The sequence below is a fragment of the Ahaetulla prasina genome, chromosome 10 (genome assembly GCF_028640845.1).
Source record: "Ahaetulla prasina isolate Xishuangbanna chromosome 10, ASM2864084v1, whole genome shotgun sequence".
In the NCBI taxonomy this organism is placed as follows: domain Eukaryota; kingdom Metazoa; phylum Chordata; class Lepidosauria; order Squamata; family Colubridae; genus Ahaetulla; species Ahaetulla prasina.
Window position 1 is genome coordinate 30,465,129 of NC_080548.1, and position 23,172 is coordinate 30,488,300.

At 47.2% G+C, this 23,172-nt stretch overlaps 1 protein-coding gene across 2 annotated transcripts in view; it reads right to left on the bottom strand.

The window, feature by feature from the left end:
- Positions 1 to 4,401: 4,401 nt before the first annotated feature.
- EXOSC5 (exosome component 5) overlaps positions 4,402 to 23,172 on the bottom strand; it is a 28,618-nt gene continuing 9,847 nt past the window's right edge. The window contains exons 4-7 of one of the 2 annotated variants that reach the window (XR_009156611.1): positions 22,293 to 22,433; positions 20,083 to 20,172; positions 5,629 to 5,867; positions 4,402 to 4,888 (exon numbers count right to left, since the gene is read on the bottom strand). Coding sequence is in view for 1 of the 2 variants with exons in the window: in XM_058195991.1 (XP_058051974.1) it covers positions 5,775 to 5,867; positions 20,083 to 20,172; positions 22,293 to 22,433 (324 nt within the window). In the remaining variant the exon portion in view is untranslated. Of the gene's footprint in view, positions 5,868 to 20,082; positions 20,173 to 22,292; positions 22,434 to 23,172 lie in introns of both variants that reach the window. The other variant, XM_058195991.1, reaches the window with a different exon arrangement.

Genomic DNA, 23,172 nt, shown 5'->3' on the forward strand with positions numbered 1-23,172 from the left:
CTGGGGAATTCTGGGAATTGAAGTCTATGCATGTTAAAACAAGTTGGCTGGGGAATTCTGGGAATTGAAGTCTATGCATGTTAAAACAAGTTGGCTGGGGAATTCTGGGAATTGAAGTCCATGCATCTTAAAACACGCTGGCTGGGGGATTCTGGGAGTCGGAATCCACCCCTCTCGAAAAGTTCCAAGGTTGAGAAACACAACTTGTCCTTGTGAAAGAAACTTTGCAACGAGGGCAAGCTGGCTTCAGCGGAAGAAAAACAGGTCTAATTTCATCCGTGCCATGAGACTCATTAATTAAAGCAAAGGATGGCTCTCTTCCCTGGCCAGCGATGAAGGTGACGAGTCACTGAGGACTCTGAGAGGCAAACAGAGGTGGGGAGGGAAGGAGGGAGGGGGAACGATGGGGAAAGAGAAATAAACAAACTTGGCACGGAGCTGCCCTGGGGGTCAGGAGCTGTCAGTTTTAAGGCAAATGAGAAATGATATGCTTAACCAGAAGCTGCTGCAATCCGACATGGTTGCAGCCGATATTCAACGCTTTAATGCAAGCGTATCTGTCGCATGACAGCCGAATTCTCCCCCCCCTTTTTTTTTTGGAACCGGATAGAATAACAAGGGTCGGAAGGGACCTTAAAGGTCTTCTAGTCCAACCCCCTGCTCAAGCAGGACACCCTATCCCATTTCTCACAAATGGTTATCCCATCTCTTCTTAAAAACTTCCAGTCGTTGGAGAGTTCACAACTTCTGGAAGCCAAGTTGTTTCGAGCATCGACTTTCCTCTGAAGGATTCGGGTTTGATGTTTGGTGGCCGGTAGTGTCATCCTTAACAAGCCGTCCTCATCGCTGCCAGTAGTAGTCCTTGACTTACAACCTCTCGCTTAGTGACCGTTCAAAGCAACGACGCCTGGAAAAAAAGTCCTTGTTTTTTTCACACTTACGAAAAGCGCTGCCTCCCCACGGTCACGCGGATCAAAATTCAGACGCTCGGCAACCGGTTCGCACTTACGACCGTCGCTGTGTCCCAAGGTCACGCGATCCCCTTCCAGCGAGCAAAGTCAACGGGGCATTCAGGACTTCCCTTCACGTCCGGTGCGTGACTTAACGGGAGCGATTCGCTTAATGATGGGTTGTAAAAGTGGGAGAAACCTCTCCGAACAAATGTCTCACTTAACAACGGAAATGTTGGGCTCCCTCGCGGTCGTAAGTCAAGGACTGCCCGTATTTTTGAGAAAATCAAAAGGCAACTCAAAATCCAGGCCTCTCTTTTTAAGGTCGAGGATTCTCGGCTTCGGGCAAGGACTCCCCCAAAATGGCTCTTAGAAGGAATGCAGAGAGATTGAATTTTTCTACCGTCCAATGAAGTTTCTTGCAACTTCATTGCAGGTTGGGTAGGTGGTGATAAAGTGGGGGTGGGGGGAGGGAATAATTAAAAAACCTAAAAAGCTGCATTCAGCTAATTATTAAGAAAACATCCCCCCTCTTGGAAGGAGGAAAATATTCTTTAAAATCCGCAGTCCTAGAATTCAGGAGTTTTAGCTCTCCCTAAAACCGCAGCACAATTGGGGTACGTGTGTGTGTAGAAATATCGGATTTAATTTTGGGGGGAGGCGCCTGGGTGTGTTTGGGAGTTCTTTGGGAGATCACAATTGCTTTCCTAGCTCTCTCTCCCCCCCCCCCACCCACCCTCCCGATCTGTTGCCGCGTGCCAAGGCCTTGATTGCAAAGCCGGATTGCTGGTTGGCAATGGGCCCCCATGCTCTTCGCGCCCGGCTTGCCAAAAATGCCAAATTAAAAACAAAAACAAAACCCAAGGTGGAAAGTTCCAGAGAATAATAATGAGCCAGATACGGTACAGAGATTACAGAGACTCCATCACAACTCAAGGTTTTGTCATCAAGGTGACCGAGGGAGGTTGCGGGTCTTCCGGAGGGAGGGACAGGAGGGAAAGCTGGAGGAGAAATCTTCTCTCGGCGAATTGCAACAGCCGATCAAAGCCGCAAAGCAGATTCAAAACTAGGCGACTGACAAGGGTTTGCGTTTGCTGGTTTCGTTTTGACATCCAGGTAGTCCTCGACTTACAACAGTTCATTGCGCGGCCGTCCAAAGGTACCACGGCACTGGGGGGAAAAAATGAGGGGCTTATATGGCCGTTTTTCACACTTACGACCACGTCACGGGATCAACATTGGCGACCGACTCATATTTATGACGGTTGCAGCGTCCCGGAGGTGCCTGCGAATCCCTTTTGCGACCTTCTGACAAGCAAAGTCCCGGGGCGAGCCGGGTTCGCCTTCGCAAGCGTGGCGAGAAAAGTCGTAAAATGGGGGCAAAGCTCGCTTAAGAAATGTCTCGCTGAAGAACAGAAGATTTGGTGGGCGTCGTAAGTCGAGGACTCCCTGTACTGAATTATCCTAATTCCAGGGTTTAAGCATTGCACAGAACTCTGCAGCAACCAAACAAGTTGGATTTGCATAAAGTGGTGAGCCGGAGAAAAACAAGATAAAATGAAGGAAGCTCTCATGGGAACCCGTTGCCGATAGATCCTTACATAAACCCCGAAGGATAAACACAATCAAGTGTCTGAATTCATGCATCACATCCCACCACAATTATGTTCAGCTCACAGCTTAGGGCAACATTTTCCAACCTCAGTCACTTTAGAATAGAATAGAATAGAATAGAATAGAATAGAATAGAGAATAGAATAGAATAGAATAGAATAGAACAGAATAGAATAAAGAATAGAACAGAACAAAGAATAGAATATAGAATAGAATAAAGAATAGAATAGAATAAAGAATAGAATAGAATTACAGAAAATATAGAATATAGAGAATAGAACAGAGAAAATAGAGAATAGAATATAGAGAATAGAATATAAAATAGAATAGAGAAAATAATAGAATAGAATATAGAAAATAATAGAATAGAATAGAAAAAATAGAGGAATGGAATATAGAGAATAGAATAGAATAGAAAATAGAATAGAATAGAATAGGATAGAATAGAATAGAATAGAATAAAATATAGAATAGAACAGAACAGAATAGAATAGAATAAAGAATAGAACAGAACAAAGAATAGAATAGAATAGAATTTTATTGGCCAAGTGTGATTGGACACACAAGGAATTTGTCTTGGTGCATATGCTCTCAGTGTACATAAAAGAAAAGATACGTTCATCAAGGTACAACATTTACAACACAATTGATGATCAATATATCAATATAAATCATAAGGATTGCCAGCAACAAGTTATAGTCATACAGTCATAAGTGGAAAGAGATTAGTGATGGGAACTATGAAACGATTAATAGTAGTGCAGATTTAGTAAATAGTCTGACAGTGTTGAGGGAATTATTTGTTTAGCAGTGATGGCCTTCGGGAAAAAACTGTTCTTGTGTCTAGTTGTTCTGGTGTGCAGTGCTCTATAGCGTCGTTTTGAGGGTAATAGAATATAGAATAGAATAAAGAATAGAATAGAATTACAGAAAATATAGAATATAGAGAATAGAACAGAGAAAATAGAGAATAGAATATAGAGAATAGAATATAAAATAGAATAGAGAAAATAATAGAATAGAATAGAGAAAATAATAGAATATAGAAAATAATAGAATAGAATAGTGAAAATAGAGGAATAGAATAGAATAGAATAACAAGAGTTGGAAGGGACCTTAGAGGTCTTCTAGTCCAACCCCCTGCTCAGGCAGGAAACCATTTCAGACAAACGGTTGTCCAATCTCTTCTTAAAAACTTCCAGTGTTGGAGCATTCACAACTTCTGGAGGCAAGCTGTTCCACTGGTTAATCGTTCTCTCTTAGGAAATATATCCTTCATTCCAGTTTGCTTCTCTCCTTGATCAGTTTCCATCCGTGGCTTCTTGTCCTGCCTTCAGGGGCTTTGCAGAAGGAAGGAAATAAAGGATAGGATAGGGTGGGTGGGCGGGGCCAGCTGATCTGTCACAGCTACCGATTCGCCCGAACTGGTCTGAACCGGCTAAGTACCACCTTTGCCTGCGGACCTGGAGTTTGATACCTCTGGTTTTGAATAGAAGTTTGCTATCAGTGGCTTTGGGAATATGGATTTAACAGAATAGCAAAAAAGAAGTCCAAAGAGATTTCCGATTTATTTATATTTTGGGGGATGCTGCCGTTCCTCTTTTGTGCGTGAGGGTCTCTGCGGAGAGGGGTTCAAAAAAGTCAAGATGGCAGCCCCGACTTGCGGCTGACACCCAGCCCCCCCCCTTTTTTTTAATGTGTCGTCATGTGTATAAAATATGCACCATCACAATCCCTTGATCTAACCCGCCCTCAATCTGCCGTGGTCCGCAAGAGTAGATAGATAACAAGAGAACAAGGTTTCGCCCCATAAAAAAACAAACGAACAGGACTGAGCTGGGATTTCCTCTTTGCTATTTTATTCGTGACATTAATTTCTTTACAGACGCAGCAAAAGTCCAGAGTCCTCAATCGAGGGCAGTTTCCCCCCCCCCTTCATTAATAGAGGGAGTTGCAGGGCTGAAATTCTTCTGCTGATATTACAGCTCCCTCTACTGATTAGGGAAAGTTTTTTGTTTAAATGGAGTGGGGTGGAAACAACAGGTCATTCCTGAAGTCCAGTTATCTGTTTCTCCCGCCTTCAACATCCCAAAGTTTTATTTTTGAAGAAACGGCTTGGAGATTTACGTCTCTAAGAGGAGTGGGAGCAAGATGATGTTTTCCAGGTGACCCACCGGAGGCTGGTGAACCTTGGCCCAGCGTGCTGCTTCTCCAACTAAGCGGAACAGAATAACCGGAAGGGACCTTGGAGGTCTTCTAGTCCAACCCCCTGCCATCAAGCCAGCTGATCAAAATTGGTAGCTTCAGGTGATGTACGAGCCAGACTAATAATTGACATGCAAGAGATTAAAAAAAAAAAAAATGGTGAGCATTAAGCAAACCAGGATAAATTCTTCCTTTAAGCAAACCAGGATAAATTCTTCCTTTAAGAAAACCAGGATGAATTCTTCCTTTAAGCAAACCAGGATGAATTCTTCCTTTAAGCAATCGAGGATAAATTCTTCCTTTAAGCTAACCAGGATGAATTCTTCCTTTAAGCAAACCAGGATGAATTCTTCCTTTAAGCAAACCAGGATGAATTCTTCCTTTAAGCAAACCAGGATGAATTCTTCCTTTAAGCAAACCAGGATGAATTCTTCCTTTAAGCAATCGAGGATAAATTCTTCCTTTAAGCAAACCAAGATAAATTCTTCCTTTAAGCAAACTAGGATGAATTCTTCCTTTAAGCAATCCAGGATAAATTCTTCCTTTAAGCAAACCAGGATGAATTCTTCCTTTGCTTCTTCCTGGTCATGGCAGGGAAGACGACGTGTGGCTGGCTTTGCCAAAACCCATGGTGATTAGTTCAGGCAGGAGACAAGAAATAGCGAAGAACAGAACAGGATGGGCCGAACCAGTTGAGTGGAAAAAATGTAGATAAAATCGAGCAAGAATCGAACTGGATCAGGAAACATTTTCCGGAGGCAGGAAGGGGACGTTTAACATGCATTTTGGAAATAAATCCCAGATGCTGAGGTTCGTCAGTGTTTAGGTAGCCAGCATTCCTAGCTTGTTAGCGTCCCACCTGCCAGCTGCTTCCCCAACCTGGGTTAACAGCAGCCTGCGCGCATCTGGAAGGCGGAGTCGGCTGCTGGAAAGGTCTTGGGTGCGTCCGCCCCTCTTCCTTAGGAAATGTCCCACTGCACTGGTGATGGGGGGAGGGGAGAGCAGTCACCACTTTGAGTACTTCCTGCACGCAGCGTCTTGATAGAAGCGGAAGATGGTTTCGGCCGCTCGTTGTGCGGTGGCGATGCATTGCTGAAGCTGCAGAGATCAAGGGAAGGGGAGACGGTTAAAAGCAGGAAAGAGGGAAGGAAAAGACCCCTTCCAATCAGATTTGGGGGGTGGGGGCAGCACTCTCTGCCCCTCCCTTATAGGACCACCCTCCGAGGCCTCATTGACATCCACGGGCACAGTCTTCAATTAAAACCGTTCAAACCGTTCAAAGTTTCAGCCGCCTTCGAAAAAGGGACTTACGGTCGTTTTTCACACTTACCGACCGTTGCAGCCTCCCCCCCCCAGTCACATGATCAAAGTTCAGATCACCTGACCCTATAGCAGTGGTAGTCAAACTGGTCCCTACCGCCCACTAGCGGGCGTTCCAGCTCTCATGGTGGGTGGTAGGGGTTTTGTCCGATATTGAAGCACTTTCCTTTTTTTAATTTAATTGACTTTTTAAAAAAAAATTCATAGCATTATTTAAAAACATCTTCATTAGGTTTTCATAAAATTCCCCGTGACAATTTAAATTTCTGAAAATATACTATTTGTATCGCTCGCGCATAAGTTTAGTTCACGTTACGTAAGTAAAACTAAATGGCGCTATAGTGCATCCGCAAACAAGAGAGCCTCATCCCAGAATAGCTTGCGCATCTCCCCCCACACCCGCCAGATGTAACAGACAAGCAGAGCTGGTAGCTGGCGCCCCCCCCCAAACCCAATCCACGATGTGCGAGGCATGCGCAGATGACGACACACGGCGCAGGTATTGTGTCTCGTCCGATCTCATACATCCGGGGCCTTCTTATCTGCTTCCGAACACGGAGGAATGTCCTAGTATGCCTCCCGGCCCCAGCCCTGGCTCCATGCCCAGACAGGCTGCAGAGGAGGGAGCACCTCCCGGTCCCAGCCCTGGCTCCATGCCCAGGCAAACGGAGCAACTAGACCCCTCCCCCTCCTCCACAGCATGTGAGCCTGAGGGAGGTCAATTGCCAACAGCTGCAGACTGGAGTGACCCTCGCTTCAGAAGACTTGATAGGCGGAGGCAACAGAAGGAAGGGAGGGGCAGGCCTGGATAAGTGCTGAGTCATGGAGCCACACCCCATGGCCTATATAAAGGACCTGCTTTCTGGCATTCTCTGAGTCAGGCAAAGTCTAAACATATCTTGCTGAAGTCACTTTCTGGTCTCCTGCCTGCCCTGAGGACTTTGCTAGGACTTTGGCAGAGCTGCAGAGGCACGCCTGATTCGGATTTCCCTGACCCGGCCGTCAGCGGAGGAGTGGGACACGACAGCACTCTTTTGTTTGCGGTTGCACTGTTAGTACGCAGTTAGTACGCAGTTAGATTTGTGAGAGTGAGCACAAACCAGTGGGCTCGTGCTCACTGGCAGAAAATTTTACTACTAACAGAGATACAAAAGTGGGCAGTAGGTATAAAAAGGTTGACTACCCCTGCCCTTATAGAGTTGGTTGCGAAGTATCTGATTCTTGATCACACGACAATGGAGAGGCTGCCAGGGTCTTGTGAGAAATGATCGCAAGTCAACATTTTTTTCAGGGCCGTTGTCACTTCCAACGGTCGCAAAACGAACGGTTGCAAGTCGAGGGCTACCCGTTTGCGAGAACGGCCTCGGGAAACAGAATGGTGTTGCCTCCCGTACGGTAAGATAAAGGAGCCAGAAGCTCTCAGCTGCACAACAGACGAGAGAAAAATAAAACTCGGAAAAGATTTCCCTTTCCTAATCGAGGGATAAAAAGAAGAGCAGTGCGGTGGCCTAGAGGCGGAGCTCCCGCCTCACAAACAGGAGGCCGTGAGTTCGATCCTAGGTAGAGGCAGTTATCTCTCTCTTTCTCGGCACGTGAGAATATCTCTGCCGAATAAAACTCTGCCTTGGCGACAGGAAAGGCATCCGGCCATTAAAAAACACTCTGCTAGCTTCACTCAGTGGCCCAGATTCCACCCCACAATGGTTTATGGGGTTGTTAAAAGATGAGGATGATGATGGTGATGATAAAACGATACTTGTGGGAGATTGGTACTTTCAGGCTTGCAAGTTCTGTGAATGCAGCCTGACCAATAAAGGACAATTAGCGCATCTTTTCCAGTTTTCTTATCTGGTCTACTCCCAAGGCTGTGCTTTAATTAGTCAATTTATATGCCAAGGAAGCCATCCATTCTCCCCACCTCACCCCACCCCAAGTATAGCGGGAACAAGCAATCCAGTTCTCCGTGCCACCCCCCCATCCTCCTCCTCCTCCTCGTCAGCCAACCTGGAGCTGTCAAAAACTGTCTGGCTCGCTTACGCTTTTTCAGCTCAATTACCCGCGGCACACGGCGTGGCCAGAGTGCGTTGAGTCCGCAGCTGGCGGGAAGGCAGACAAGCGGCTACAAATAAGGAATCAGTTCAGCCCTCCTGCTCAATTCAACGGGCCATCAATCTACTTGGGTGCACGCCAAACAGGTGCGGTGATGCGGGAACCATCGCGGGAAAACGGCGAATTCTCCTCCAAAATCGGTCCTGCTCGGTTTTGGCCAAACAGGAATAATATAAAAATCTCTGGAAGAAAAACATCTTCCCGAGGGCAGGATTGTTTCTTTCCATCCCATCCTCTTTTCTTGTCAAAGCCGATGTTGTTTTTTAACATCTCTGACGATGGTTTGAAACTATCCATGAAGTTAACACAAATTCCGGAAAGACAACACTGCGCAAAATCAGAATGGAAGAAAGCCTGTGTGTTTCCACCCTCTCCTCTGGCTACTTTTTCTGATGTTCTTCTTGCTGGATTAAATCTGGCAAGAAGGGATGAGGGCCGTGATAGCTCAGGCTGTTAGAAGCCTGTTATTAGAACACAGCAGCCTGCAATTACTGCAGGCTCGAGTCCCACGAGGCCCAAGGTTGACTCAGCCTTCCATCCTTTATAAGGTAGGTAAAATGAGGACCCAGATTGTTGGGGGGGCAATAAGTTGACTTTGTAAATATACAAATAGAATGAGACTGTTGCCTTACACACTGTAAGCCGCCCTGAGTCTTCAGAGAAGGGCGGGATATAAATGTAAATAAAATTAAATTAAAAAAAAGTTGCAATACCCGTTTTGCCAACAGAGAATATTTGTAGCTCAGGGTTTAAAATCTGGGGTGAAATGCTCCGGTAGTGATGGCGGCGGGTGGTTCGGAGAACTGGTAGCAAAAATCCCTGTCCCCGCAATGCCCAGTTGAGCCACACGATCATCAGAGGGTGTTTTTTTTTTTACTTTTAAAAGCATTTTTTCTTTGGCTGAAAAAATGCTTTTAAAAGTAAAAAAAAAAGCCTCTGATGATCGCGCGGCTCAGCTGGGATTGTCAGAGCCTTTTAAAAGCATTTTTTTACAACCTCTTTGGCTGAAGAGGTTGTAGAAAAAATGCTTTTAAAAGGTTCCTCTGGCGATCCCAGCTGAGTTGTCTGATCGTCAGAGGCTTTTCTTTTCTTTTAAAGGCAAAAAAAAATGCTTTTAAAAGAAAAGAAAAGCCTCCGATGATCAGACAACTCAGCTGGGATCGCCAGAGGAACCTTTTAAAAGCATTTTTTCTACAACCTCTTCAGCCGAAGAGGTTCTAGAAAAAATGCTTTTAAAAATACCAAAAAAAAAAAAGTTGACCACGCCCACCCAGTCACATTACCCACCACCACCACCAAGCCACACCCACAGAACCGGGAGTAACAAATTTTACATTTCACCCCTGATTTAAATTCATTAAGTGTGCTTTTCAGACATTTCATGACCCAGCTAGGTAACATCGTCAGTGCTAGAAGGGAGTGGCATTTACTCTCTGTTAATAAACCCCACTTCCTTCTAGAGCGGATGATGTTACCTATTTGGGTCATGAAACGTCGGCAAGAAAACAATCCAGCTCAGGGAACACTAAGAACCTCACAGTTCTTCTCTTTTTCCTCCTCCTCCACTCTGCAAACCCCACTCCCTTCTGGCCCTGATGATGTTACCTAGTTTGGCCATGAAATGTCTGCAAGAAAATGTTCAGAGAATACCAAGAACCCCACCTCCTCCTCCTGCTTCCTTCTACCTCCTCACCGCAAAACCCACTTCCTTCTAGCGCTGAGGATGTTACCTAGTTTGGTTGGGAAACATCTGCAAGAAAAAAACCAAGCTCGGAGACCACCAAAACTATATTTTTGCCTTGGGAACACAAAGGGAGCATTTTTGACACCCGGGAACAGCCAGTTTCCATGTATCGCTGTGAGATCACCAAACTAGAGTTTGTGGAACCAGAGTCACACGAAAGTTTAGTGTCTAGTTTAATGTCTAGTTTAATGAAAAGAAGGACCAGGGGAGACATGATAGCAGTCTTCCGATATCTCAGGGGCTGCCACAAAGAAGAAGGAGTCAAGCTATTTACCAAAGCACCTGAGGGCAGGACAAGAAGCAATTTATTTTTTTATTTGCATTTATATCCCGCCCTTCTCCAAAGACTCAGGGCGGCTTACACTATGTTAGCAATAGTCTTCATTCTATTTGTATATTTATATACTAAGTCAACTTATTGTCCCCAACAATCTGGGTCCTCATTTTACCTACCTTATAAAGGATGGAAGGCTGAGTCAACCTTGGGCCTGGTGGGACTTGAACCTGCAGTAATTGCAAGCAGCTGCTGTTAATAACAGACTGTCTTAGCAGTCTGAGCCACCAGAGGCAATGGGTGGATCTCCTGATCAAGGAGAGAAGCAACTTAGAACTAAGGAGAAATTTCCTGACAGTGAGAACAATTAATCAGTGGAACGACTTGCCTGCAGAAGTTGTGAATGCTCCAACACTGGTAATTTTTAAGAAAATGTTGGATAGCCATTTGTCTGAAATGGTGTAGGATTTCCAGGGGGTTGGACTAGAAGACCTCTGAGGTCCCTTCCAACTGTTATTATGCTATGTTATGAGACCCCCACTGCAGCTTCCTAACCACAGCTGATTCACACAATACACTTAACTTCCACGAAGCAACCCGGCTCAGGGACCAGCACGTTGCTCGATGAGACCACAATCCCGTGGTTAAAACCTTCCCAACTGGCTTCTAACCAGTCAATGGGGGCAAAGCTGGATTTGCTTAATGACCACGTGATCTGCTTAATGACCGTACGATTCAGTTAATGATCCCCTTAAAAAAAAAAAAGATCATAAAATCGGATGGGACCACATTGCTTAGCAACAGATGTTCCAGAATTGTGGCTCCTAAGTCAAGGACCTAACCTAATCTAATTTCTCCATGGTTTGGGCAAGGACTTTCCTCCAAGCAAAGGTTCGATAAAGCAGCAGAAACCTTGCACCATGCTGCACCCACACTCGACGTGGGTTTGCGGGGTTCTCACACACACACACACACACACACACACACACAGAGAGAGAGAGAGAGAGAGAGAGAGAGAGAGAGACAGACAGACAGGGTTCAGCTTCGTCTGTCTTGAATCTGGCACAGCAGAATTGTTTGGGAGCGGAACTCATGACAAGAGCACATATTTTTGCGCCTTCCAGATAATGGGCAATTGCAGAAGCCAAATTAAATGCGCTGTGAAAAGCAATCTACCGTGTCCAGCCATCGGTTCCCCCCCCCCCCGTTCTCCCTCCCCACCACACCTCCCGGATCAAGGGCTTTGGCGTGGTTGTCTGCAGCACCAGGCAGCCATTGAAGGCAACCCATTTCGAACGGCACTGCAATTTGCCGACGGACGAAGACCCAGCTGGCCGCGGTAGTTCTCGACCGTGGAAAATGATGGAAAAGATCCTCTCGCTCGCTCCCCCTCCAGCCGAGCTTTCAAACCAACACTGGGGCCAAGCGTGCCATCGAGTGTCCCCGAGCTAAGATCCTGAATGGAAGTAAATCATAATTTGCTGTCCTTGCAGACTGATGCCAACCGCCCACGGAGGCCCAGGTGACTAAGATACCTGCCAAGGACAGGATAGAAAAAGAAAACTTCAGTGGTCTCCAACTTTTACGGCTGGCAGAGGGCGGGACGCATGGAGGAGACTCCTGGGAGGGGAGGGGCGGGATGAGAGGGGCCAGCCAGTCCTTGCAACTACCAGTTCGCCGAACCAGGTGTAAAATTAGCATCCGGTTCTCCCAAACCGGTCTGAACCAGCTGAATCCCACCCCTGCATGTGATTGGTTACATGGGTAGAGGGAAAGAAAACTTTAGTTTTAACTGGGGGAAAACCTGAGGGGAGAGGGGTTTACAGCAAGGGTGAAATGCTCCTGGTTCGAACCGGATCGCCCAATCCATTAGCAATGGCGGCGGGTGGTTCAGAGAACCGGTAGCAAAAATCCCTCCCCCCCCAATGCCCAGCTGAGCCACGTGATCATCAGAGGGTGTGTTTTTTTACTTTTAAAAGCATTTTTTCTTCGGCCGAGAAAATGCTTTTAAAAGTAAAAAACAAACGCCTCTGATGATCACACAGCTCAGCTGGCATTGTCAGAGGCTTTTAAAACCTCTTCAGCAGAAGAGGCTGCAGAAAAAAATGCTTTTCAAAGGCTCCTCTGACGATCCCAGCTGAGTTTCCTGATCGTCAGAGGCTCTTTTTTTTTCTTTTTTAGGCAAAACAAAAATGCTTTTAAAAGAAAAGAAAAGCCTCTGACGATCAGGCAACTCAGCTGGGATCGTCAGAGGAGCCTTTTAAAAGCCTTTTTTCTACAACCTCTTCGGCCGAGGAGGTTGTAGAAAAAATGCTTTTAAAAGTAAAAAAGAAAAAGTTGGCCACGCCCACCCAATCACATTGCCCCCTCACCAAGCCACGCCCACATTTCACCCATGGTTTAGAGTCGGTTTTCCTTAGATGTGCCAATATGACATGCCTAATAAATCTATTCTTTGAGGAATAGGAATGCCAGCCTTTGATTCTTTTGGGTGTTTTTGTGACCCAGGCCCAAGTAGGTAGTAGTAAACGCAATCGGTTCAAAAACAAACAGACTTTATTAGAGCAGCTGAGAATTAACTTATTCTCAGCCTCGTCCAAACTAAAGCAAAGCAAATTCTTCCTAACACAATTCTTCGGTCTTATCATCAACCTTGGTCTAATTAGGCAAAAGGCTTTTCTTGGCAAAAGTTCAAAAGCAGAAGACGCCGAAAGGAAATAAATGCAGCAAGACAAGGAGCAAGTCTATCAATGTTGCTTTCCGGCAAAGAGCCCAAACACCGTTGCTGGTCTTTTAAGCCTTATGGGAGGGGCCAATCATCTCTTGGCCCTACTCCTGAGTCGTCCTCTTTGCTTGAGCTGCTCTTGCCTTCTGGCAGCTCTTCTCATGCGTGCATTAGGAACAGGCTCCTCCTGTTCCTCTGCCTCACTACTGTCAGCCTCTGGAGGCTCCGGTGTCCGCACATCACTCCCCGATGGCCCTGGCCCCATCTCTGCCTCTGATGTAGAGCCCTCATCCTGACCTTCCCCAGCCTCCAGGACTGGCCCCTGTTCTTCCTCAGCCTCATCGCTGTCCGACTCCGTGGCCAGCTCTGCAGACTGCTGGCGGACCACAACAGGTGTATTAAATGGAACCCTGACACCCAGTTCCAAACAGACGTGCACCCCAATACTCAGTCGCAGACTATTGGGGGCTCCTGTGGTAGAGGATGCTGGACAAATTTTAGGAATGGGGAGCCAGAAAAACCCTGGGCTGTTTTTTCCTGCTTCCTAACTATGCCCAATGGGGGATTCGTTCGCAAGGTTCTTTTTGCAAGGCTCGGGGCGAATTACAAGGAGAGCATTTCGGGGCGATGGGAGAAATGGGGGACGTGTATATAAACCGAGGCCAGACAATCAGACGCAGGCCGGTCTTGCCCTGATTAAAATGGACGCGTGGCTGTGCCCCCTCCGCTCCCCGTTTACCTAAGTGCTGATTTTAGTCAGAGGCGTTGGAGATTGTGATGAATGCTTAAAGAGGTGGAGGCAATTTATTTATTTATTTACATTTATAATTTAATTTCTATACCGCCCTTCTCCCGAAGGACTCAGGGCGGGTTTACAGCCATATTTAAAACACGCAATACCACCGACAAGTTTAAAACAGAATTTAAAAACAAATATTTAAAAGGCCGAATAAAACTAAAACAGTCAAAGACCGACATAAAACCCAACATACAAACAGTCTCCGAACAGTCTTCGGAGAAGGGCAGGATATAAATGCAAATAAAAAAAATTAAAAAATAACGATTAAAATTACACTTAGGCTAGTCCCGCACGATGAAATAATAAAGTCTTCAGTTCACGTTTGAAGGTCCGGAGGTCGGGGAGTTGGCGTAACCCCGGAGGCAGCTCATTCCAGAGGGCTGGGGCCCCCACAGAGAAGGCTCTCCCCCTGGGGGCCGCCAACCGACATTGTTTGGTCAACGGCACCCTAAGGAGTCCCTCTCTGTGAGAGCGCACGGGTCGGTGGGAGGCTATCGGTGGCAGCAGGCGGTCCCGTAAGTACCCCGGTCCTATGCCATGGAGCGCTTTAAAGGTGGTAACCAACACCTTGAATTGCACCCGGAAGGCTACCGGCAGCCAGTGCAGGCCGCGCAGGATAGGTGTTATGTGGGACCAATGGGGTGCTCCCTCTATCACCCGCGCAGCCGCATTCTGGACTAGCTGGAGCCTCCTGGTGCTCTTCAAGGGGAGCCCCATGTAGAGAGCATTGCAATAGCAACTAATAATTGCAATAGCCCCATGTACAGAGCATTGCAATGCTAGCCAAGATCCCCAAAGGTGCGTTTCTGCTAAATGTGGGTGGGGGAGGGGAGAGGAAACAGTACAGTACAGCTCACGTCAAGCCTGAAAACAATTTTTAAAAAAAAAATTAAAAAAATCAAAGACCCAGCGGCGTGAAAACGGACAAAAATGGTTTTTTTTGGAACGGTTGCAGGAACTGGGCATGTCTAGTTTAACAAAAAGAAGGACTAGGGGAGACATGATAGCTGTGTTCCAATATCTCAGGGGCTGCCACAAAGAAGAGGGAGTCGGGCTGTTCTCCAAAGCACCTGAGGGTAGAACAAGAAGCAATGGGTGGAAACTGATCAAAGAAAGAAGCAACTTAGAACTAAGGAGAAATTTCCTGACAGTTAGAACAATTAATAAGTGGAACGACTTGCCTTCAGAAGTTGTGAATGCTCCAACACTGGAAATTTTTAAGAAAATGTTGGATAACCATCTGATTGAGATGGTGTAGGGTTTCCTGCCTGGGCAGGGGGTTGGACTAGAAGGCCTCCAAGGTCCCTTCCAACTCTGATGTTATGTTATGTTATGTTATGAAAAATGGAGCAAAGCGTGGAAGAGCTGCAGCATTTGACATTCATCGACAGCAGGGAAATAAACCTTCCACCTAATAGGCACACGCAAATAAAACAACAACAACACTTTCACGAGAAAAACTACAAGGAGTCTTTGACTTACGACTGGAATTGAGCCGGGAATTATGGCCGTAAGTCACGGCAGTCCTTAAGTGGGTCACCGCGTGATCAAGCTCAATTTTATGTCGTTGTCACGCAAATGCAGTGGTTGTTAAAAGTGAGCACAGCTGTCACTAAGCGAGATTCTGGGCATTATTATTTTTTTTTTGCCGAAAACTATATAAGCAATTCAGAGGGTGGGGGGGGGGCAACTCTACTGCTGGCTGGGGAATTCTGGGAGTTGAAGTCCACCTATCTTAAAGTTGCCAAGGCTGGGGGGGGAAAAAAATTGATCTAGTCCAGTGCAAAAATTCCTCTGTTTATAGGTCCAACGAATGGCCTTGGTTTGTCTCTGGAGTTGGCTGTTTCCTTGCAGACGTTTCCTTTACCCAACTCGGTAACATCATCAGTGCTTTGTTTACGGGGTTTACAAAGAGCAAACCCTGCATCCTTCTACCACTGATGATGTTGCCTAGTTGGGTCATGAAACGCCTGCAAGAAAACAACCCAAGCTCAGAGAGCATCAAGGACCTCACAGTTCTTCTTCTCCTCCTCCTCCTCCTCCTCTACACAAACCTTACTCCCTTCTAGGACTGATGTGGGGTTTGTGGAGGAGGAGGAGGAGGAGGAGGAGGAGAACTGTGGGGTCCTTGATCCTCTCTGAGCTTGGTTGTTTTCTTGTAGACATTTCATGACCCAACTAGGGAACATCATCAGTGCTAGAAGGGAATGGGGTTTGTGAGGAGGAGGAGGAGGAGGAGGAGGAGGAGGAGGAGGAGGAGGAGGAGGAGGAGGAGGACGACGACAACAACAACTCTGGGATCCTTGATGCTCTCTAAGCCTGGTTGTTTTCTTGCAGATATTTCAGGACCCAACTAGGGAACATTATCAGTGTTAGAAGGGAATTGGATTTTTTCTCTGTTTGTATACAGTTCCTTCTTCCACTGATGATGTTCCCTAGTTGGGTCATGAAACGCCTGCAATAAAACAACCCAAGCTCAGAGAGCATAAAGGATCCTATAATCTTCTTCCTCCTCCTCCTCCTCTTCCTCCTCCTCCTCCTCCTCCTCCTCCAAACCCTACTACCTTCTAACACTGAAGATGTTCCCTAGTTGGGTCGTGAAACATCTGCAAGAAAACCACCAAGCTCAGAGAGCATTGAAGTCTCCACAGATCCTCTCCTCTTATTTCATCCCGAGCAGGATCATGGCGGCTATGGTATCAGGAGCATACCCAGCCCAAGAAAGAACAGAGCAACCTCAAACCAAGAGGAATCTGATTTTATGTTCTCCTCTGGGCTGCTGGCCAATAATTCAGTTTTTCCAAGAGCCCCGATTTATTACGATTCACCCCCCCAAATGAAAACGCAGCCATCTCCACCCTGACAGAAACACTGGACCTAATTAATGGCGCCTGGCCGCCTGTGCCGTTCAATAGCGCATTAACGTTCCTAATTGTCCCTTCGGAGCAGGATGGGCTCGGTGTTCGGGGCCATTTGCCGAGACGGTAATGAGAAATGACTCGGCGTGCCTCGCATGGAATGCTAATGGCCTTTGGTCGATGTGTAGGTAGAGGAAAAAAAATAAAAAAGCCAACAACCCCAGAACAGAATAACCGAGTCGGAAGGGAACTCGGAGATCTTCCAGTCCAACCCTCTGCTCAGGCAGAAAATATTATACCATTTCAGGCAAACGGTTGCCCGATCTTTCCTTCAAGACTTCCAGTGTGGAAACACCCACATCTTCTGGTGGCAAGCCGTTCCACCGGCTAATCGTTTTAACGGTTAGGAAATTTCTCCTTAATGCCAGGTTGCTTCTCTCCTGGATTAGTTAAGTTAGAGAAGCAACTTAGAACTAAGGAGAAATTTCCTGACAGTTAGAACAATTAATCAGTGGAACAACTTGCCTGCAGAAGTTGTAAATGCTCCAACACTGGAAATTTTTAAGAAAATGTTGGATAGCCATTTGTCTGAAATGGTGTAGGGTTTCCTGCCTGGCTAGAAGACCTCCAAGGTCCCTTCCAACTCTGATATTATTATTATATTATTAAGTTTCGATCTGTTGCTTCTTGCCCTGCCTTCGGGGGGGCGGGGGGGGGGCGTTGGAGAATTAGGCTGAGGTCAAGACGGCCTCAAAACAGCGCAGGTTGAAACTTCGCCCGACTTTTAGGTGCTCTTGATATGTTTTTCAACCGTGCCCTATAGATATCCCTGACACGCATAACCAGATTGGTGGATCGGTCCCCGAAGAGGCAATCATGAGCTGATGGATGGGGCGGCGCAGGTACTTCAGGCGATTCGGATGGACACCCCCAATTAAGGTGGTTGCCAGCGAGCGGAGACGCTTGCCAGAAAAACACACGGTCGGAGGGCGGGAGGGGGGACACGCGTTGTCGGAGGAAGGAGCCCACGCTTGGGCAGGAAGAGAAAGCACAAACTGCTTTGTCAAGCAACCCAGCGTTGTCAGCGTGTCCGATATCCACAGTAACCACACACCTCCTTGTGCCAGGCACTGATTTATTATTATTAATATTATATATTATACTGCACGAATCAAGAAGAGGGCCGTGAAAATATTTACAGACCCCTCGCATCCTGGACATAAACTGTTTCAACTCCTACCCTCAAAACGACGCTATAGAGCACTGCACACCAGAACAACTAGACACAAGAACAGTTTTTTCCCGAAGGCCATCACTCTGCTAAACAAATAATTCCCTCAACACTGTCAAACTAGTTACTATGTCTGCACTACTATTAACCTTCTCATCGTTCCCATCACCAATCTCTTTCCATTTATGACTGTATGACTATAACTTGTTGCTGGCAATCCTTATGATTTATATTGATATATTGACCATCAATTGTGTTGTAAATGTTGTACCTTGATGAACGTATCTTTTCTTTTATGTACACTGAGAGCATATGCACCAAGACAAATTCCTTTGTGTCCAATCACACTTGGCCAATAAAAATTCTATTCTATTCTATTCTATTCTATTGAAATTATTTCGGCCTGCTTCTTCATGGGAAGCAGCTTCTACGCCAGGGGTATCCAAACTTGGCAACTTTTAAGAGTTGTGGACTTCAACTCCCAGAATTCCTCAGCCAGCTTGTGGACTTCAACTCCCAGAATTCCTCAGCCAGCAAAGCTTTGCTGGCTGAGGAATTCTGGGAATTGAAGTCCACAAGTCTTAAAAGTTGCCACGCTCGGACACGCCTGTTCTACGCGGTCGCCAATCCTTGAAAAACACACCCAGCGGAAAGGATTACGGAGGGAAATCCATTCACGATCCCCCTGGTGTACAAAAACCCAGATTTCATTTAAATCCTCCATTAAAAAAAAAAAAAATTACGACACGTCTCGGGGCCTTGTGGGTTCAATTGAACTTGCTCGTTTTTTTAAAAAAAAATTGGCCTTGAGATTTTCCTCGCTTTGATTTTACACGGTTTCCCAGCTCTGAATCCCTGAGCAATTGAAGGGCTGTGTTTTCTCTGTGACAACAGCAGTCAAAAAAGTGACCCACGGCCGTTTTTTAACCCTTACGACCGTTGCAATGCCACCCGTGGTCGCACAGATCAAAATTCAGGCGCTGGGGCAACCGACTCACAGTTACGACGGTGGCAGTGTGATTTCCCCTTTTGTGACCTTCTGACCAGCCAATTCAATTGGGGAAGCCGGATTCACTTAAGCTGGGTGACTAACTTAACAACGGCCGTGATTCACTTTAACAACCGTGGCGAGAAAGGTCGTAAAAATGGGGCAAAACTCGCTGAACGAATGTCTCGCTCAGCAACAGAAATTTTGGGCTTGTCTGAAAGGTCGCAAAAGGGGGTCCCGTGAGCCCGGGACACTGCCACCGTCATTTATTTATTTATTTATTTATTTATTTAATCATATTTATATACCGCCCTATCTCCCAAGGGACTCATAAATGTGAGTCAGCTGTCACGCATCCGAATGTAAATCACGTAACCTGGGGATGCTGCGATGGTCATAAGAATGAAAAATGGTCATAAGTTACTTTTTTTTCAATGCTGTTGTAACTTCAAATGGTCACTATAAGTGAACTGTTATAAAGTGGAGCATTACCTATACATCTAGATTTTCACGTTTCTGCTAACAGCACCAATACACCTAATACACCTAATACAAAGGGGCTCTGGTGGCTCAGACTGGTAAGACAGTCTGTTATTAACAGCAGCTGCTTGCAATTACTGCAGGTTCAAGTCCCACCAGGCCCAAGGTTGACTCAGCCTTCCATCCTTTATAAGGTAGGTAAAATGAGGACCCAGATTGTTGGGGTGGCAATACAAGTTGACTTTGTATATAATATACAAACGGATGAAGACTATTGCTTGACATAGTGTAAGCCGCCCTGAGTCTTCGGAGAAGGGCGGGATATAAATGCAAATAAATTAAAAAACAAAACAAACACTAAGTCAGGGGTCAGCAACCTGCGGCTCTGGAGCCGCATGTGGCTCTTTCATCCTTCTGCTGCGGCTCCTTGTCGCCAGTCGGCTCCACAATTGATAGGGCTTCCGGTTAGGATAGGTAGAGGGAAAAGGACGCTGCGCTAGGAGGAGACTCTATGGTGGGGGGGGGGGGGGGCGTGGGGGTGGGAACCGGACTTCCGGTCATCTCCAGAATTGAATGGGGGGCTTTTGAGTTTTTAAGGTTGCCGTCCCCTGACCTAAGTGTCCTTGATTGGACCACCTCGCAGGGCTAATCTTGAGCGACGCTGATGATAAATTTGCAAGAGACAAAACAGACGTTGAAAACAAAAGCGCTCAACACCCACCCACCCCCCCGCCCCCAGACAAACAGGGGTTCAACTCCAGATTCGGACAGGTCATACCCCTCACCTGTTCTTCGGAACATGTCCCCTTCATGGTGGAGAGCAGGAGTTTCTTCTCAACGCTGTCGATGGCGAAGGTCAACACCGCAGGGGCGTCCTGCAGAAAGAGAGAACGTTGTACTCACTGAGGCCGAAGAAAGAATTAATTTCGATAACAATTGGAACCGGACCTCCCACCCCTGGCCTGCTACAACATCACCCCTAATTCTCAGAAAAGCTGGGAACCGTGAAAAATGCAGCTAACATCATTAGGGTTAGGTAGAGTAGAGAGAGGGAGAGAGAGAATGAAGGACAGGGGGAAAGGGAGGGAGACAGGGGAAGAGAGGAGAGGGAGAAAAAGAGGGAGAGAGATAGAGAAAGGGAGAGAAAGGAGAGAGAAAAAGGGAGGGAGAAACAGGGAGAGGGAGAGAGAGGGAGAAAGGGAGACGGAGACAGAGGGAAAGAGAGAGAAAGACAAGGGAGGGAGGAAGAGATAGTGTTGTGTCTGCGCCCCCCCGAGCCGGGCCTCCTGCCAGAAAGTGACTTGGAAAGTGAGGGGGAAGGGCCGTCAGGACTTACCTCGGGAGCACCGGCTTCCCTGGCTCAGCTCCAGGAGCCAGAGGCAGGCCAGGTGGAAGAGATAACAAGGCCTCCGTCTCCTGACTCTTTCCCCCCCCCAGGCCACGCCTCCAGACCCGGCTGATGGCAATCAGGCCTGGCTGGACCCTAGGTTTCGTAGGCAGGAGAGGCGGGAACAACAGAAGCAGGGGTGGGGCAGGCCTAGGAAGTGCTGAGTCATGGAGCCACACCCCACAGGATATAAAAGGCAGCAAGAGCTGCTGTGCCTCTTCGTAGCAGGCAAATCAACTGCTTAACTAAGAGCTGAAGTACTGTTTGTTCCTGGGTGACTCATCGGCGTCGAGGGAGATAACAGAGACACTTGGCAGACGCTCGCTAGTTTGCTGCCAGAGCTGATAGTTCCGGCTAATTAAGCCATCGCTCGGACGGAGGCGAAGGGGGGCAGAACAGGCACAGAGAGGGAGTCGAGCGATGGAGAGAATCCAGTCACTGCTTAAAACCCAGCAAAACCATTCAGAAGGAAGAGCTGCCAAGTCCGAAGAAGCAAATGACCAGCTGCAGCCCTTTGACTGGACTTGGCGTTGTGACCAGACGAAAGATTTACGGGCCAAGTGCCCCAAAGTCAAAGCTTCCCTCCCTGGCAACCACACCACCTCGAATCTGGCCCCCGGAAGGCCCACGTTTGTCTACTGAATGCCTCCCGCAGGGCTGGAGATCAGAGTCGGCCTCCGTTGCCATAGGGTTGGACTACAATTCCTATCCTCCCCAGCCGGCCTGGGATTAGACTGCTATCCTTCAGGAGGGGGCTGATGGGGCTATGAATCCAGGTGTGTGTCGTGTCCCACTCCTCCGCTGACAGCCGGGTCAGGGAAATCCGAATCAGGCGTGCCTCTGCAGCTCTGCCAAAGTCCTAGCAAAGTCCTCAGGGCAGGCAGGAGACCAGAAAGTGACTTCAGCAAGATATGTTTAGACTTTGCCTGACTCAGAGAATGCCAGAAAGCAGATCCTTTATATAGGCCATGGGGTGTGGCTCCATGACTCAGCACTTATCCAGGCCTGCCCCTCCCTTCCTTCTGTTGCCTCCGTCTATCAAGTCTTCTGACGCGAGGGTCACTCCAGTCTGCAGCTGTTGGTAATTGACCTTCCTCAGGCTCACATGCTGTGGGGGAGGGGGAGGGGTCTAGTTGCTCCGTTTGCCTGGGCATGGAGCCAGGGCTGGGGGCTGGGGGCGCTTCTTCTTCCTCAGCCTGTCTGGGCATGGAGCCAGGGCTGGGGCCGGGAGGCATGCTAGGACATTCCTCAGCGTTCAGATAAGAAGGCCCCGGCTGCGGGGAAAGTGGACGAGGCACAACAGTGTGTCAGTCCTTTGGGGGTGAATGTTTCTCCGCTTCTGCCCCTTTAAGAGGAGCGGACTTCAACTCCCAGAATTCCCCAGCCAGCATTGCTGGCTGGGGAATTCTGGGAGTTGAAGTCCGCTCCTCTTAAAGGGGCAGAAGCGGAGAAACAATGGCTGTTCCGTTAGCGATAAGAGCAGAATTTTTACCAAATCTTTGCACATGTTGTCTTCCTGCCTGCTCCTTCCCAGTCCTCCGTGGGGGCCTTTGGTACTCCCTGCCACCAGCGTTTACCCAGCCCGGAACGAGCTAGGATTATTCCCACCTTTTCTTGCTTCGCGGTGGGATCCAGGAGGATGTTCCCATCGGCGTCCAAGGCGCAGGTCACTCCGCAGAACAAGGAACTCATGGGCAGCCCTGCGTCCATCAGTCCCACGCAGGCGGCGTTCAAACAGCTGGAAAGCAGCTTTACGGGCGGAGATTTGGATTCAAGGAAAACAAGAACCATCCAACAGGTGCAGACAAGGAAGGGGAAGGGGATAAAAAGGGCCAGAGCTGCAATTCCCAGTTGCCCAAATTCGCCGGGAAATCGGGTGGCAATAGAATAGAATAGAATAGAATAGAATAGAATAGAATAGAATAGAATAGAATAGAATTTTTTTTTGGCCAAGTGTGATTGGACACACAAGGAATTTGTCTTGGTGCAGATGCTCTCAGTGTACATAAAAGAAAAGATACGTTCATCAAGGTACAACATTTACAACACAATTGATGGTCAATATATCAATATAAATCATAAGGATTGCCAGCAACAAAGTTACAGTCATCCAGCCATAAGTGGAAAGAGATTGGTGATGGGAACTATGAGAAGATTAATAGTAGTGCAGATTCAGTAAATAGTTTGACAGTGTTGATGGAATTATTTGTTTAGCAGAGTGATGGCCTTCGGGAAAAAACTGTTCTTGTGTCTAGTTGTTCTGGTGTGCAGTGCTCTATAGCGTCGTTTGGAGGGTAGGAGTTGAAACAGTTTATGTCCTGGATGCGAGGGATCTGCAAATATTTTCACGGCCCTCTTCTTGATTCGTGCAGTATACAGGTCCTCAATGGAAGGCAGGTTGGTAGCCATTATTTTTTCTGCAGTTCTAATTATCCTCTGAAGTCTGTGTCTTTCTTGTTGGGTTGCAGAACCGAACCAGACAGTTATA